Genomic DNA, 16,885 nt, shown 5'->3' with positions numbered 1-16,885 from the left:
AAATCCAATGTGCATAATAATTTGGAACACGGTGTAGACAGTGATGTCAAGAGCTTTTCAATACTGGAGTTCCTGGTTAGAGCATTCCCATGGTGATCAAAATGTGTGCCAAGTACAGTAAATATAGCAGTAACGCATTTTAAATTAATCCATATAATAAATTTTTTCACAAGTCTCCATCTTTGTTTTCAGTCACAGCAGATAAGTACCTGCCCATTTTTTAGGAGGTGTTGCCTAAAAGGTCCTTTTACAAAGGCCAATTATCGAATGAACGAGCGTTCAATAGCAAACGCAGAATCTCAGCGGTTAAACAGAGGGAGGGGGCTCCCTCTGTCCCCGTTCGCACCCCCGCTTCCCTGTGCAGAAATTGCAGGGTGCCGATCGGTTGCCGGCCTCCAGGTCTGCCTTCTGCGATCTATAATTAGAGCACAGATAACGGCAATACACAAGTATTGTAGTATATTGCACGATAAATCCAAAGATTGCATGTTAAGTCTCCTGAAAGGGAGGGGACTAAAAAATATCTAAAGTTTTATTTAAAAAAAAAAATGAAATAAGAAAATTAAAATAACTAAAAAGTAAAAAAACAAAAACATTTTTTCCCCCATTTTTGACAAGAAATTATGTAAGCAATATGAAAACGTGTACATTTTTTAATTCGCTACACATTCCCTTTAACCAGCCAGGCAAATGCTATTGGAATATAAATATTCACAATGCAAGCATCAATGCTTTTTAATCAACTAGCTTTCGCCAAAAAAAAAAATTAATAAAATTGATCAAAAAGTCACATGTGCCTATTGTATTGACCCGTAAAATAGAGTGGACATGCAAGGCGTAAAAAACGGAAACCCAAAAAACAATGGCGGAAACCCAACAAACAATTTATTTTCGTTTCCTGGTACATTAAAAACTGTGCATTACTGGTAATATGCTTTGACTGCAACTTTTATTTAACCCTGTACACTTGAGAATCCATGAAATTATGGTCCCTGAACAATGGATTGAGACATTTTCCTTAGAAATTAAAGTGCTACTTGAAATCAACATGCTGCATAAAAATATATAATAAATTCCCTTACCTAAAGCAGGTTCGGAATTTTTGCATGCATCAACTTGCTCTTGTAATGTTGCATTAGGCTTTACGAAGATTTGCTCCTCATCGTCTAAAAGAAAACAGAAAGAATTGAGAATAATGCTGTGAGACAGTAGGGCACAACTGGCAGCTGAGAAAACCGCATGCAGTCCTCATGTGCTTGATGTGTAGCCCCAAAAGTAGGTCAATTTATCAAGTGCAGCTGTCTTCTTCAGGATTCCATTCAGACATCCACCAGTAAGCAGAGAGCTCTGCCAAATAAATTATAGAACAGCTCTGCTGTTTGTTCCCCCCCCCCCCCCCCCAATATGGGGGCACTGAGGAATCCTATCTCTAGAAATTGTGACGTGCAAGTCTATGTATATATGTATCTACACAGAAATAGGTTATTTATTTTTTGGATTATGCCAGCATGGCAGCTAGTTCATAAAAGAAGATGTAATAGTGGCATCAAATTTATTAAAGGGACACTCCAGCCAAGCTAAACTTTCCCATGTGTACCGTTATGGTATTCCATGTGTCAGTCTCTCACCTGTTATTTTTCTTGCTGCTTCTATCTCTATATATCAGACTGGGATGGTTGCTTAGCAGCAGAGTGAATGAGGCTCAGTGACACGCTTTCTCTACTTGTGTCTATGGAGATCTATGGTGTCACCCATCTCAGGCTTCAGCAGTTTCTGTACCACACTAGTTTTGCACAAGCGGGGGGCAGAAACTATTAGAATCAGCTACCACTGATACTTAGATTACTGTCACATGGTATAATGTAGAAGTATATAGTGAATATAGTGCCACCTCCCTGTCTGTATACTTATGGTTTCTCTGCCTATTTAGGAAAATATATCCCCCGGCATGCAGAAATGGTATTGTCTTTAGGTTGTCATGTGCTGAAGCATCATGGGATTGATAGCAAAGCAGAGAGGAAGAGAAAGCTGGGGAAAATCTAAGAATAAAGATGGAGGCTTTTTTAAAGCACAGACAAAGCAGCAGTCCAAAAAGTAAGTACACTAGTGTTATTAAAACGTTTTATAAAGAGTTTTTCATTTGGTGTCACTTTGTACATGCGTTTGTCTGGCATTTTTGACATTCTATAAAGAAGCTTATGGTAAATATGCCCTATCAAAATTCCATACCTAGAGAATGCTACAATTGGAAAGAATAGCCATCGACCACAAAATTGCCTCAAAAACGTGGTGTGTAGTGTATTGTATATGTTACTATAGACTTTAAAGGGGTTGTCCACTACCGGACAACTGATGACCTATCCACCGGATAGGTCATCATTATACAATCAATGGGGGTACGACATCCGGACCTGCACCGATCAGCTGCTTCAGCAGCCTGAGGGAACCGTATGCCATTGCACAGTATACAATGCACAGAGCTGGAAGCAGTTTGCTCCGTACATTGCATAGCGCCCATGCTGCAGAACTTAAATAAGAGCAGAGCTGCAGCTCGGCCGATATTACATGACCGGAGCCATCTGCTTCCGGCATGGATGTAGCTGAAAATCAGAGCGGGGTCCGGGTGTCGGACGCCCACCAATCGTATACTGATGACCTATCCGGTGGATAGGTCATCAGTTGTCTGGTAGTGGACAACCCCTTTAATGTAACTTCTGGCCGCACAAAAAAATACCACGAAAAACGATTAGCTCGTCATGATGCGGCAATGACCTGCTACTCATAACGAGCATACACATAATGTGTCAGTAAAGGGAATGTCCACACACTGATGACCTATTTACAGGATAGGCCATCAGTATATGATCGGTGGGGGTCCGACACCTGGATCTCACACTGATCAGCTGCCCTGGCTGCCTCCAGACAGGATGTCTATGCCGGAAGCAGATCGCTCCGGTCACGGAATAGCGGCTGAACCGCTGCTCTGCTCCTATTCAAGTGAAGAAGAGCAGAGCTACAGTTCTGCAGCACGGCCGCTATGCAGTAGTCGGAGCCATCTGCTTCCGGCTCCGACTACTGCGTACCCTTTATAACATCTGGCGCCTGGAGGCAGCTGATCAGTGCGGGGGCAGGTGTCGGACCCCCACCGATCATATACTGATGACCTATCCTGTGGATAGGTCATCAGTTGTCCGTGCGTGGACAATCTCTTTAAGCATTTAAAATATTTTTTCATTAAAGAGAATTTAATTAAATATGGTCTTTTGCTTTTTTAAGTGTCCAGTTGAACTTTTTTCCACAGAAATTTCACATATGAGTGAATGAGTCTAAGGCGTTTTCCGGTCTGTGAAGGAGTCTAAAAGCTGCAGCTTCAGTTTTTGACCTATCACATTCACTATTGCATGAGGTCACATGACATGCCAATCAGCTGTTAGCTTGTGGAGGAATCTGGTAAATTATGTATTCTAAAAAAGGCAGAAGCCCCTGATGAATATTCAAAAACCGTCACTTCAAATAAGACCAGGTTCACACTTTGCGTAAATACTTTGGAACACCAGCCTGGAAATCCGCACTAACAAAATGTGCATGTGTTATACGCAGATTTAGCAATGGATTTCACCTATTACATTGCAATAGGTCAAATAAAATCCACAGCAGAAATCTGAAACCGATTTGAAAATCTGTAGCATTGTTAGAATCCGCTTCAGATTCTTTTTATGCTGTAAGTGAATGGGGTTCACTTACATTGCACTGTAATCTGTTGGGGAATTTCATTGTGGATTCCAAAACCGAAATTCTACATCAAATACGCAATCAAAAAAACATTTCTCCTCAAAACTGCTGCTAATAGTTTCCCTTTAAAGGTTGTACTGCTTCAATTTCCCATGCGGCTGTGCTGCAGGGTATTGAACACTGGCTGCTGGATTTCACCAGAAGCAGCTGCTAATCCCTGTCCCTTTTACAGACTCCCTGACCATGGGGTAGATAGTGAATTGATACAAAGTAGCCCCTGTGGAAAATTCTGACCCCCAGGGGAACAGCAGGTGAGAGGGCTAGCTGGCTGCGACTTCTCCACGCCTAATGATGGGAAACAAGGACTGCTACCAGCAGTGTGAAGAAAGATCATGGGCCACAGGCAGCAATAAAATCATCAGTATCTAAAGCAGGAGTGAGAAGAAGTTTCCTAATAAGAAGTGAAAACTCCTGATTAATACTACAAAAAAATATTACTCAAACAACCAAATGAAGGAAGAAATAGGAGGAATCCTCCAGCTCATCTTGACACAGACTTGTGATGCTTGCAGCGCTCGGGTCCTCGTGTCGGCACACAGCATGGATTAGAAGGAGAAGGCAAAAATTGGACCCAGCGCTGGTATGAATATAAAAACTTCTTCCAAGTTTTATTAAGTATTTAAAAATAAAATCGGCAGGATAATTTCCTTGGTACAAAGGGTGTGTAATGACGGGGGTGGGGAGACAGACAAGTGAGCCCTTATCTACCCGCCACTCAGTCCCTGCCTACTTGCAACGACCCGCCCTAGGCGACGGGGTACAACTGGGCGACGGTCCCTACGCTCAATAAGTGCACGACAGACAAACAGACAAGGGTACACAGAGATAGGGGGAGAGAGGGGCAGTTGCCCACGGCAACACCGTGAGCAACAAGAGAAGTGAACAAGCCGAGTCAAACCAGGAGAGTACGAGGTGCCAAACGCAGAGCAGGAGAGTAGTGAACAAGCCGAGTCAAACCAGGAGTGTACGAGGTGCCAAACGCAGAGCAGGAGAGTAGTCAGCAAGCCGGTGTCAATATGAAGCAAGGGCAATAGTACAAGACGATGCAGCAGGGCCAGGAAACCAAACGAGAAGAATCACAAGCAAAGGAGGAACAGGAAAGGCAGGTATAAATAGACAGAGGGCGGGAGCTAGCTCCGTCTGGCCAGGCTGTGATAGGCTCTCCCACTTCTAAGCCTGCCACCCTGAGTGGTGGAAGATGGAGTCAGTCTCACAGACATAGAAGCAGGTGCAGACTGATTATCTATGGGCGTTAACCCCGAAGCTGTGCCTGGCAGATCCTTTACAGGGTGGTTCAGGAAATATGCAATGCCTACGCGTTTCAGACGCTTGCTGCGTCCTTACTCATGGGTTGTACAGTACAAGCCATGAGTAAGGACGCAGCAAGCGTCTGAAACACGTATGCATTGCATATTTCCTGAACCACCCTTTGTACCAAGGAAATTATCCTGCCGATTTTATTTTTAAATACTTAATAAAACTTGGAAGAAGTTTCCTTTTTATATTCATACCAGCGCTGGATCCAATTTTTGCCTTCTCCTTCAAACAACCAGCATTTTATGAACTCCAGCCATACCTAAACATAAAATAGACTCTGTGCCCCAAACAGTCTACTACTGAAAGATTTGTATACAAAGGCAACAAACTACAGTCAGCAGGACATCTCCATCCAGAGCAGTTCTGAGGCCTCGCAGTCACAAACCACGCTGCTTGTTCAACTGCTTTCTGGGATTAAGCTCTCGTTTTTTTCTACAGTGCAGTAAAGAAAGGTTTTGCGCTCACCAGTTTTATTCTCGCCAGTTGTGTTATTTCGGACAGCCTCTTCTACCTTACAGCGCAAGAAAAGAAAAAGAAGCAAGAACGTCAGAAACTGAAAACAAAAAAACAGCGATATCTGCCTGTGTAAAACCATCTTAACACTTTGTTTTGTAGAGAGGACTTCTCAGCATGATCATAACGAAGGATAACATCTACATATAGATTACATAGGATCACACCATTCACAAAAGGTGAAGGACACTGCTCTCCTAATTTCCCACCCTGCACAATGAGCTTTATACATGTCACAGACAGTGGCGGATCCTCATAGATCTGTTAAGGGGGGCCCATGGCGGCCCAAAGACTACATCACAGATTTGTCCCATTTTTAACCGCGAATCGCGTCAAAAGCCGTGACAAAACTGAAGGCCCCTGGACTCAATTGTATCCGCGTCCTCTGGAGGGAGATACAATTGACATCACGCCGTTCGGCCTTATTTTGTGATGCAGGTGGCGCGAAGACGACATTGCTCCACTAGATGCAGGCTGGTCAGAAGAGACAAACTTGCATCGTCGGAAGAGAGGACGGCGCTGGAGTGGGGGACAGGTAAAATGACACTAACTACAGGGGGAGTGGCACTATATCTACATGTGGGGGCCGTGTGTGGCACAATCTACATGGGGCACAGTGTATGTGGTGCTTTACAGTGTTTGACAATTATATTCAGGGGCACAATGTATGGTACTAGTTAATACAGGGGAACTGTGTATAGTTATTTTTATATTTAGGGGCACAGTGTATGGCACCATGAGAATTTTATCTTCGTTTATAGGTGTGCAAATGTTGGAAAAGTGAGGTGCCGAAGACATCAGAGTGGCACATTCCCTTTAAAGCCAAGCATCTTCTGCTGAAATAATGTGTCCCACCAAAACACTGCAAGTTTTTTTTTTTACTTCCACAAAAGCCCCTATGCATTAGTAAAACAAATACCCTCCCCCCCGCCAAAAAAAGACAAAGCCAAAAACAACGTTAACTTGGGTAAGAGATGGCCCTCCCTTGAAGTTTTTGGCCATCTCGTATTAAATGAAATATATTCGTTTACATCTTTTACGAATAATCATAAAAAAAAAATTATGTAATTTATTTTATTCAGATAATGTTGGCTTGTGTGTGCAGTCAGTTGTTTTTGCGGACCCATAGACAAGGTCGGTGCAAATCCGGACAAGAATAATACGGACAAACGAATCCGTGAAAAAAAAACGGATGTTTGCATGGCCCAATAGAAATTAATGGCTCAGTATGCTATCCACACAAAAAAAACAAACAAACACTGAAGGAAACAACGGTCATGTGAATGAGCCCTAACTTGGACACTAACATTTAATTCACCCCTATACTGAAGAATATATTCATTTCCACTAAATATGGGTTATTCCAACATGAGCAACCTAAAACACAAAAATCAATCAATTTATTTTTGAATCATCAAAGGTTCTCACCTTTCTGTGTTTCATGCCCAAAAAGTGACTTTGAAGGTTGAGTGCTGAAGCACAAGAAATACTGCACAGCTATAAAAAGAAAAAAAAAAAGGAAAATCAGTTACACTAATATGCTAGATATCTATTCGATATAGTATTGCGTGATGCATCGAAATATCAATACTATTTCAGTACCGTGCACCCTCAAACACCGTTAATTCATGTATTTGGATATTAAGCAGTGCGGCCGCACAGCTTAGTATTGTAACACACGAATGTAGTGAGAGCGGGGCTGCAGCTGTGTAATACATGTGTTGTACAGCCATTGCTCCGGAGTCCTGACAAGTGTGGCGCGCGCAGTCAGCATGAGGTGATGCAACCAGCGCTACACGTATGAGCGCCGGCACTGAAGACAGAACATGGCGGGCGCACTGCAAAACTCCCCCATGTTCTCTGTCTTCCTGCCTGCGCCGCCGTTCATTGGTGTAGCGCCGGCCGCATCACCTCACGCTGACCGCGCACAATTGTTGTCAGGGACACCGAAGCCCCGCTCTAATGGCGGAGATAAGAGAAATCTCATCTCCGCTGCTATTCCCTTGAATGCTGCGATCAAAACTGACCACAGCATTCAAGAGGAAAATAAGAAGGGGGGGGGGGATGCCCTTTGGATTGCGTTACAGGGTATCTCTGTGATGCGATCGAGGGACATACCATATATGGGCAGACAGTCAGGGTCCATTGAAGGACTCCAGGGCTGTCTCACCATATTTCCTGTTAGGGCATACTGAGGTATGTCCTAACAGCTGCCTGTGTACTATCCGTACACAGGCTAACGTACTGGCATATAGATATATGCCAGTACATTAAAGTTTAAAAATAAAAAAAGTAAAAAAAAATGTTAAATAAAAAAATAACACATTTTATACAATAAAAATTAAAATAAGTCTCAATACATAAAATACACACATATTCAATATTGTCGTGCACGTAATAACAAATTTATATCATCTATGATGTTTACGCCGTTAAAAAATATAATAAAAACGGCTTTCTTTCACGTGAGGCACGAGGTATTATGAATTTTGAACCTCCATGTGCCCCAGATTAATAGTAATTAACCCCATCATGTACCTCACACATTAACCCATTGTTGTCCATTATGACTGCGAGGAACATGATGGGGTTAATTACTATTAATGTGAAGCACATTATTCAAAATTCATCACACCAGTGCCTCACATCAGAAAATGGAAGAACCTTTTTTTTATTATTATTATTGTTGTTGGCCAAGTATCGTTTTGGTATAGAGTATCGCAATACTACGCAAAGTATCGGTATTCTGGTATCGTAACCTAAATGGATATGCCATAAATGTCGAAAAGCCTGGATAACCCTGGTCGCTGGACTAAAACCAGCAGAGAAGAGGTGGAGGGTCCACCAGTTTCTTGCGCCAGTGTTTCTATTACCGTCTTACTATTAGAGACTGCCATGCATGTGTGTGGCAAAAAGGATGGTGCTCTCATGTTATAGACTGGTCATAGAAGTAAATTGGGGTCTCAGCAGCCAGACCACCAATAAAGACATTTATTGCATATCCTGTGGACAAATTGTGCTATAATTGAAATGCGTGAGATGGTATTAATTGTTGTGTGGGCGAGTGTGCCATCAAACCGATTTTTCAGGCTTTTTAATATATATTTAGCCTCTTATTCATGAAGAATAGGAGGTCTGTCCTAAAAGATATTATAAAAATAATATGCCTTTCCTTCCTCCGGCAAACACAGATCTGCCCTACTTTCTATTAATTTTATCACGGTTTTCAAGATCTCTGCTTGTTGTTATTCAGTAGGAACATTTGTTTCCTTCCAGTGGATAAGAGACAGCTCGGATACACACACCATAACGAGCCGTGCACCTGTGTGTCCATCACATGACCATGGACAGAATTGTAGCCGCTGGGTGTAAACAATAAATGTTCCCACTAAATAACAACAAGCAGAGATCTTGAAAACCTGAGGAAATAATACAGAGAGTATAATCGGAGTAGTGTATCCAAAAAAAATAAAAAATAAAAATATGCTGAAACCCCTTTAACATTGCATCAGAAGAGTAATTTTGAGGTACTTGGTTCACATTTCTTTGTCTAGGGGGTGTCAGGCTTAGATAAGTTGTGAGACATTGATCTAGAATCCCCCCCCTCACTGATCTTTAAACGGAGGGCGAGTCAATGCTTAATGCAAAGTTTTGGAGCCGCCACCAGACCTTACAAAGATTTGTTCGGGTCTGGTATAAAAAAAAAAAAAAAATAATAATAATGTGTCTCAGAGCACAAATGAAAAACTTTATTACATATTTATCAACCCCTATTAATTCTTACATGGCAAAAAAATTGGGGTTCAGGTTCAATGTTACTTGATGACGAGTCCTCCATCCTTATTTTATTTTTTATCCTAAAGAGAGAAAAAAAAAAAGAAATAAAAAAGGTTAATATATTTCTCATATTTACCATTTTGAAAAGCAGTTGTGCTTAATAAATTGCTCAGAAATAGAAATGTAAGCTGCAGCATGTGATTCCTATACCACGGCTATTCCCATGCCCAGAAGTACTCCTAAGGGTCAATGCACACCATGCGTAATACGTGCGGTTTTTACCACGCGTATTTTCGTGCAGCAAAACCGCAGTGTAATACATTCCAGGCATAGTCAATGAGATTCCAGGAAATCGCTGTGGTATTTTTCTGCCCGTAAATTGACCTGCGGTGCGGATTTTAAAAAAATCTGCAGAATGGCAATTTATCTTTCGTTTCCGCTTGCGAATTGTATATGCCTAGTGCGGAGGAAAATCTCATCAAAATCCGCAGCATGAAAACGCCCTAAAAAATGCAATAAAAAGGTAAAAACTGCACTATTCGGTGCGTTTTGATCTGCGAATTTCCTGCGTTTTAGGTGCGTATTGTCCACAGCAAAAGATGTACCGCCTGCATGTAGACTAATATTGCATTATTTTTTCTATTGAAAAGGTGTATGAACATTACGCAAAACTTGACTTTAGATAAAGGGAAACTTATGCGATGCTAAAACGGGTTTTATTTCACGCACCTAAATCTCCTCCCATTGATTTCAATGGGAAATCCATGTGTTTGCACAAACGTCTCAGATGTTTCATCTGCGGATTTAGGGTATGTTCACACAGGTTGGATATGCTGTGTAAAAAACACAGTGTATCGGACCTAGAGCCCGCAGGGAATTCCGGCCAAAAGACCACACCAAATTGTGGTGCCGATTTTTGGCCAGAATCGCCACGGCGTAAAACAGAAAAAAAAATAAAAAAAAGCCAGCACTCACCTTCACTGGCGTTGCCATAGCGACGCGTCTCTCTAGTCTCCATGCAAAACGACCTTTTATGTCGCTGCAGCCCAAATGACCGCTACAGCCTGTGATTGACTTAACGGAAAACGGCCAGGGGAAACAAGAAGCCAACGCTATGGGAACACCGGTGAGCGTAGACTTTCCTATTGAATTTAAACAAGAAAAAGGTTGTTTTTCCCCGCCAGATTTGTGTGGGTTTTTTTGCGGCAGAATTGAAGCTTTACTGTCGCAAAAATCGCAACATTTCCTACCTGTTGCGACTTTTAACTTCCCATTGAACTCAATGCGGAAAGACAGCAACAAAAGTGCCAGGATTCTGCAGTATAAATAAACATCCTGTGGACTCAGAAAAAAAAAATAGACAAAAAGACCGCGAGAACAGCAGAGACCGCGCATACGCTTACGGGCTGTACAACAGGCTCCTAGCATCATAGTTATGTACGACGCTAGGAGTCCCTGCCTCGCTGCAGGACAACTGTCCAGTACTGTAATCATGTTTTCAGTACGGGACAGTAGTTCCACGGAGAGGCAGGGACTCCTAGCATCGTACATAAGTATGATGCTAGGAGCCCGGCTCCCTGCAGTGTGGTCGGTCCGGGACTTGCGGCCGAAATACGTTCCGTCCATTACGGACGTAATGTGCTCGTGTGAATCCAGCCTTACATAGTTGCCAACCGTCCCGAATTTGCCAGGACGGTCCTGAATTTACTGAGACAACCCGGACAAATTACTGTCCCGGCAACTGCCATATTCAATTGTATCAGCCATGCACTCCACCAGGAGTGGGAGGCTCATAGAGGGAGCCCCTTACGTCCCAGTCCACGTATGGACAGTGACTTCAGGGGCTCCTCCTGGACCGCATTCCCTGGCAGGAGTCTGTGGATCTCCGTTCTTTGCGGGAACAGGGCTCAGTGTGTATAAGCTTTTTTTTTTTTTTTTTTTATTTGTTTGGGTGGTACCCGGGCACTATCTACAAGAGGGGAGTGTGTGGCACCACCTACAAAGGGGGCTGTGTCTGGCACTGTGGCACTATCTAAGCAGGGCACTATCTACGCTGGTCTTTACGCTACCAGTAGCGGACAGCACATATCACCAAGCCCTCGTGATAAGAGACATCACCTGCCTGTATACAACCAGATAATCAGCCAAACTAGTGCATACATTTTTGTTCGCTTATTGGTATACAGAATTCTGGGAAGAAAGCCACGCCCCTTAGCCACACCCACCAGATAAACCACACCCTAAGTATCCCTGGAAAAATAATTCAAAATGTTGGAAAGTATGGAATTACTGGTAGTCATACTAAATCGATCACCCGGCACGAAGGAGAAATATATGAAGCTTCATTTCAGTCCATTGAGAAGCGTTTACAGATTTGAACATATTTTTATTCATAGCAGGTGTTACCTTTGATACTGTACATGAGGCCCATTGTGCCTACGGTACCTAAATAAATAATACAATGAGGGGAAAGTCTTTGATGGCATGTGTTGGTAGTATGTAAATAACAGGAAGTAATAATAAATTAGCTAGACAACTTGAGAAGGATAATGCACTGGACAATGAAAGTGCAGAACATCCATTCTTCTTACACAAACTACAATGGTCCTCACGTGTCCACAACTAGATCACATTGTGTACTATACAGATCACTCAGATGCAGCAGGTGACCACTTCAGCAACCACTGTATTCTATGGGTCACTCACCAAGTCAAGCAACGCAGTCCAGGAGTTCTATGTAGCTAGCCGCCTATCCCACTCATCTGGAGAAAACCGAGGCACAGAAACGAACCAAGATAAACTCCATGAAACCGCTCTTGTCCGTGTTATTATCGCTCGTCCTGCAGCTGAAAATCACATTGTGGCACCATCTTCTACATTGCAAGGCAACTACAGAGCACGTCAAAGTATATACACTTATGTCTCAGGGTAGGAGCATAAAATAACCATTTTTCCGGCGATCACTAATCAGTAATTCCGAGCTGCATGGGCGCCAACAAGAAGATTGTACCGGAGACAAACGCTGTACATGAGAACGCGATCTCTTGTGGCCAATACTGTATGATGACGATATTTCTGTGCAGCACTCCTATTGGTTCTGGGCTTCAGGAAGCACACGTTGGGGACGTTATTAAACAGTGGACGTGGGGGCACTATTAAACAGTGCACCAGGAGACCCTTGTGCTCACGTTCCGCTTTGTGTGTGCATCGAGTGTTGGGTGCTTTTTAAGAATCCCCAACTTCGAGATTTTCTATATATATATATATATATATATATTTTTATTTTTTATTTTAAATTTTTTTTAGTCATAGTTTTCAGCAGTCCCGTATTTGCAGGCACTGTCCTGAATTTACAGAGACAGTCCTGCCAAATTACTGTCGGGCAACTGACGCGTCCCGGCAAGTGCCATATTCAATTGTATCTGCGTCCACGGAGCCGTTGCCTAGCAATGGCCGGGGGTGGGCAGAAGTACACGTAGAGAGAGCTATTGCACTGCACTAATCGGCAGCCCCTTCTCTCTATCCAGCACTGATAGAGAGAAGAGGCTGCTGATCAGTGCTGGATAGAGAGTGATAGTGATAGAAAGAAACATAAGTTCATACGTATCCCGGCCGTTGTCTTAGTGACGCGTCCCTCTTTTGACATCTAGTCCGACCTCCCTGGGTGACGCGGCAGTCCATGTGACCGCTGCAGCCTGTGCTTGGCTGCAGCAGTCACATGGGATGAAACGTTTTCCCAGGAGTCCAGACTATTTTTTTCTGAGTTGGGACTTTTAAAGGAAACATTAAAAATCTATATTGTGAGCACCGCACATGGTACTCACGGTCCAGCGGTAGTCACTGTCCAGGGTGCTGAAAGAGTTACTGCCGATCAGTGCAGCCCCTTCTCTCTATCCAGCACTGATCGCAACTCTTTCAGCACTCTGGACAGTGACTACCGCTGGACAGTGAGTACCATGCGCGGTGCTCGGAAACGGAAACACGGAAGTGTACACAATGATCCAATCACGGACACACAAATCCGTGAAAAACAGCCGTGAAAACGGTGATGGAAGTGTGTATGAGGCCTAAATGTCTGGAATTTTTTTTTAAATGTTGGCAACTATTATATATATATATATATATATATATATATATATATACACACTATCGTTCAAAAGTTTAGGGTCACTTCGAAATTTCCTTATTTTTGCAAGAAAAGCACAGTTTTTTTCAATGAAGATAACATTAAATTAATCAGAAATACACTCTATACATTCTTAATGTGCTAAATGACTATTCTAGCTGCAAACGTCTGGTTTTTAATGCAATATCTACATAGGTGTATAGAGGCCCATTTCCAGCAACCATCACTCCAGTGTTCTAATGGTACATTGTGTTTGCTAACTGTGTTAGAAGGCTAATGGATGATTAGAAAACACTTGAAAACCCTTGTGCAATTATGTTAGCACCGCTGTAAACAGTTTTGCTGTTTAGAGGAGCTATAAAACTGACCTTCCTTTGAGTTAGTTGAGAATCTGGAGCATTACATTTGTGGGTTCAATTAAACTTTCAAAATGGCTAGAAAAAGAGAGCTTTCATGTGAAACTCGACAGTCTATTCTTGTTCTTAGAAATGAAGGCTATTCCATTCGAGAAATTGCCAAGAAACTGAAGATTTCCTACAACGGTGTGTACTACTCCCTCCAGAGGACAGCACAAACAGGCTCTAACCAGAGTAGAAAGAGAAGTGGGAGGCCCCGCTGCACAACTGAGCAACAAGACAAGTACATTAGAGTCTCTAGTATGAGAAATAGACGCCTCACAGGTCCTCAACTGGCAGCTTCGTTAAATAGTACCCGCAAAACGCCAGTGTCAACATCTACAGTGAAGAGGCGACTCCGGGATGCTGGCCTTCAGGGCAGAGTGGCAAAGAAAAAGCCATATCTGAGACTGGCTAATAAAAGGAAAAGATTAATATGGGCAAAAGCACACAGACATTGGACAGGGGAAGATTGAAAAAAAGGCTTATGGACAGACGAATCGAAGTTTGAGGTGTTTGGATCACACAGAAGAACATTTGTGAGACGCAGAACAACTGAAAAGCTGCTGGAAGAGTGCTTGACGCCATCTGTCAAGCATGGTGGAGGTAATGTGATGGTCTGGGGTTGCTTTGGTGCTGGTGAAGTGGGAGATTTGTACAAGGTAAAAGGGATTTTGAATAAGGAAGGCTATCACTCCATTTTGCAACGCCATGCCATACCCTGTGGACAGCGCTTGATTGGAGCCAATTTCATCCTACAACAGGACAAGGACCCAAAGCACCCCTCCAAATTATGCAAGAACTATTTAGGGAAGAAGCAGGCAGCTGGTATTCTATCTGTAATGGAGTGGCCAGCGCAGTCACCAGATCTCAACCCCATAGAGCTGTTGTGGGAGCAGCTTGACCGTATGGTACGCAAGAAGTGCCTATCAAGCCAATCCAACTTGTGGGAGGGGCTTCTGGAAGCATGGGGTGAAATTTCTCCCGATTACCTCAGCAAATTAACAGCTAGAATGCCAAAGATCTGCAATGCTGTAATTGCTGCAAATGGAGCATTCTTTGACGAAAGCAAAGTTTGAAGGAGAAAATTATTATTTCAAATAAAAATCATTATTTCTAACCTTGTCAATGTCTTGACTATATTTTCTAGTCATTTTGCAACTCATTTGATAAATATAAGTGTGAGTTTTCATGGAAAACACAAAATTGTCTGGGTGACCCCAAACTTTTGAACGGCAGTGTATATATATATATATATATATATATATATATACAATTATATTCACACACGCTATAGGGCACACTCACTCGCTTACTGCACTCTATGTTACCCAACGTAAAACTGCAGAGAAATATGGTACAGCTACTAAAGAATCTTCCTACAACACTATTGAATAAAAGTGTGGAGAAACATTTAATAAAATCACTTATTTTTTTACACAGATGAAAATTTCACTTGTGTGGCCGAATGTGTGTATGTGTCATCTTGATAAATATGGCGTAATTGCATTAATAAATATCCCTCAAATGGAGGAAAGGCTATATTCATATCTTAGAATTGTGACTTTCATCCGTAACAGAAATCAAGTCACAGTGACGGATCCATCATACAACGGGTGCTAACTGCGCCAGGTGAACCCCATACCGGGATGCCTTGTTGCGTCCGTTTGATGCTAAGAATAGCGATGTATGCTGTGCTGTTGTTGCTGTCAAATGTGGCACAACTGCCGATGGAGGCACCAAGCGCAATTCTCTACGGCAGTGTCAACAGAGCCTAAAAATAAAGTTCAACCTATCTTCGGCTGACTGTTCCCTAAGTCATCTGCTAGTCTTTTTTTTATGCCATTCTAGCAATGATGTGTTGTTTTGACATATGACCATGACAGGCCCACTGACATTACCATTGTGCCAATGATTGGCGGCTGCAGTCAAATGCTGAGACAAAAAGTAATCACTGGTGCAGCGTAACCAAAGACCAGCGGGGGATTTTTAAAAAACGTATTTTAGCACATATTAACCCCTTAACGACCAGGCCTATTTTGATCTTAACCCATTCGTGACCTTTATTCGTGGCTTTATTCTGATGCAATAGTCTTTTTACGGCGCTGCACCAGAATAAGTAAATAAGAGCAGGGAGCCGTTAAATCTCCCTGCTCTCCGCTACCAGAGGTAGCTGAGGGCTTGGGGCATCCCTGCTCGAACGGGTGAGATCGATATCAGTATCAGTATCGATCTCACCTGTTTAACCCTGCGAGCGCTGCATCTGAGTGGTTTTGGAGATAGGGACGGAGCTCCCTCTCATCCCACTGACACCCGGCGAAGTTCGCAGAGTGTCTGTGTCTTCTATGGCAGCCGGGGGCCTAATAAAGGCCCCCAGGTCTGCCTGTAGTGTATGCCTGCTAGGTCATGGTAGAGGCATGGCCTAGCAGATTCCTGTCCGTTTTACACGGACAAGCATAATACACAGTGTACAGTGCAGTGTATTATAAATGCGATCGTAGGATCGCATAGTGAAGTCCCCTAGTGGGGCTAGTAAAAAAGTTTTAAAAAAAAGTTACAAAAAATGAACAACCTTTTTCCCCTTACAAACTGCTTAATTATTAAAAAAACAAAATAAAGTTAAAAAGTTACACATATTTGGTATCGCCGCATCCGTAATGACCGAAACTATAAAGTTATTACATAATTTAACCCGCACGGTGAATGTCGTAAAAAATAAAATAAAAAACAATGCAAAAATTGCTTTTTTCTTTGAATCCTACCTTAAAAAAAAATGTGATAAAAAGTGATCAAGAAGTCGCATTTACTCCACAATGGTACCGATAAAAACTACAAGTCGTCCTGCAAAAAAAAAGCCCTCATACAACCGCATCGGTGAAAAAATAAAAAAGTTATGGCTCTTCAAATATGGAGACACAAAAACAAATACTTTTGAAAAAAAAGTGTTTTCACTGTGTAAAAGTAG

General features: G+C 42.5%; 1 protein-coding gene and 1 long non-coding RNA gene across 2 annotated transcripts in view; both read right to left on the bottom strand.

Annotated features, from left to right (window-relative positions):
* LOC142652539 (uncharacterized) overlaps window positions 1-9,474 on the bottom strand; it is a 63,725-nt gene extending 54,251 nt beyond the window's left edge. Inside the window, exons 1-4 of the mRNA XM_075828188.1 lie at window positions 9,407-9,474; window positions 7,051-7,119; window positions 5,575-5,620; window positions 1,083-1,166 (exon numbers count right to left, since the gene is read on the bottom strand). Of these exons, the coding sequence (XP_075684303.1) occupies window positions 1,083-1,166; window positions 5,575-5,620; window positions 7,051-7,119; window positions 9,407-9,460 (253 nt within the window). The 5' untranslated portion in view covers window positions 9,461-9,474. The remainder of the gene's footprint in view (window positions 1-1,082; window positions 1,167-5,574; window positions 5,621-7,050; window positions 7,120-9,406) is intronic.
* Window positions 9,475-11,804: 2,330 nt separating this feature from the next.
* Window positions 11,805-12,501, bottom strand: LOC142652828 (uncharacterized). Its single transcript, XR_012847940.1, has 2 exons — window positions 12,106-12,501; window positions 11,805-11,844 (listed from the first exon to the last, which is right to left on the bottom strand). It is a non-coding gene; the product is annotated as an uncharacterized LOC142652828 (long non-coding RNA).
* Window positions 12,502-16,885: the final 4,384 nt, after the last annotated feature.

Source organism: Rhinoderma darwinii, chromosome 5 (assembly GCF_050947455.1).
Source record: "Rhinoderma darwinii isolate aRhiDar2 chromosome 5, aRhiDar2.hap1, whole genome shotgun sequence".
Classification (NCBI taxonomy): Eukaryota; Metazoa; Chordata; class Amphibia; order Anura; family Rhinodermatidae; genus Rhinoderma; species Rhinoderma darwinii.
Note: the sequence above shows the minus strand (reverse complement) of the source record. Positions and strands in the feature narration are given on the sequence as shown.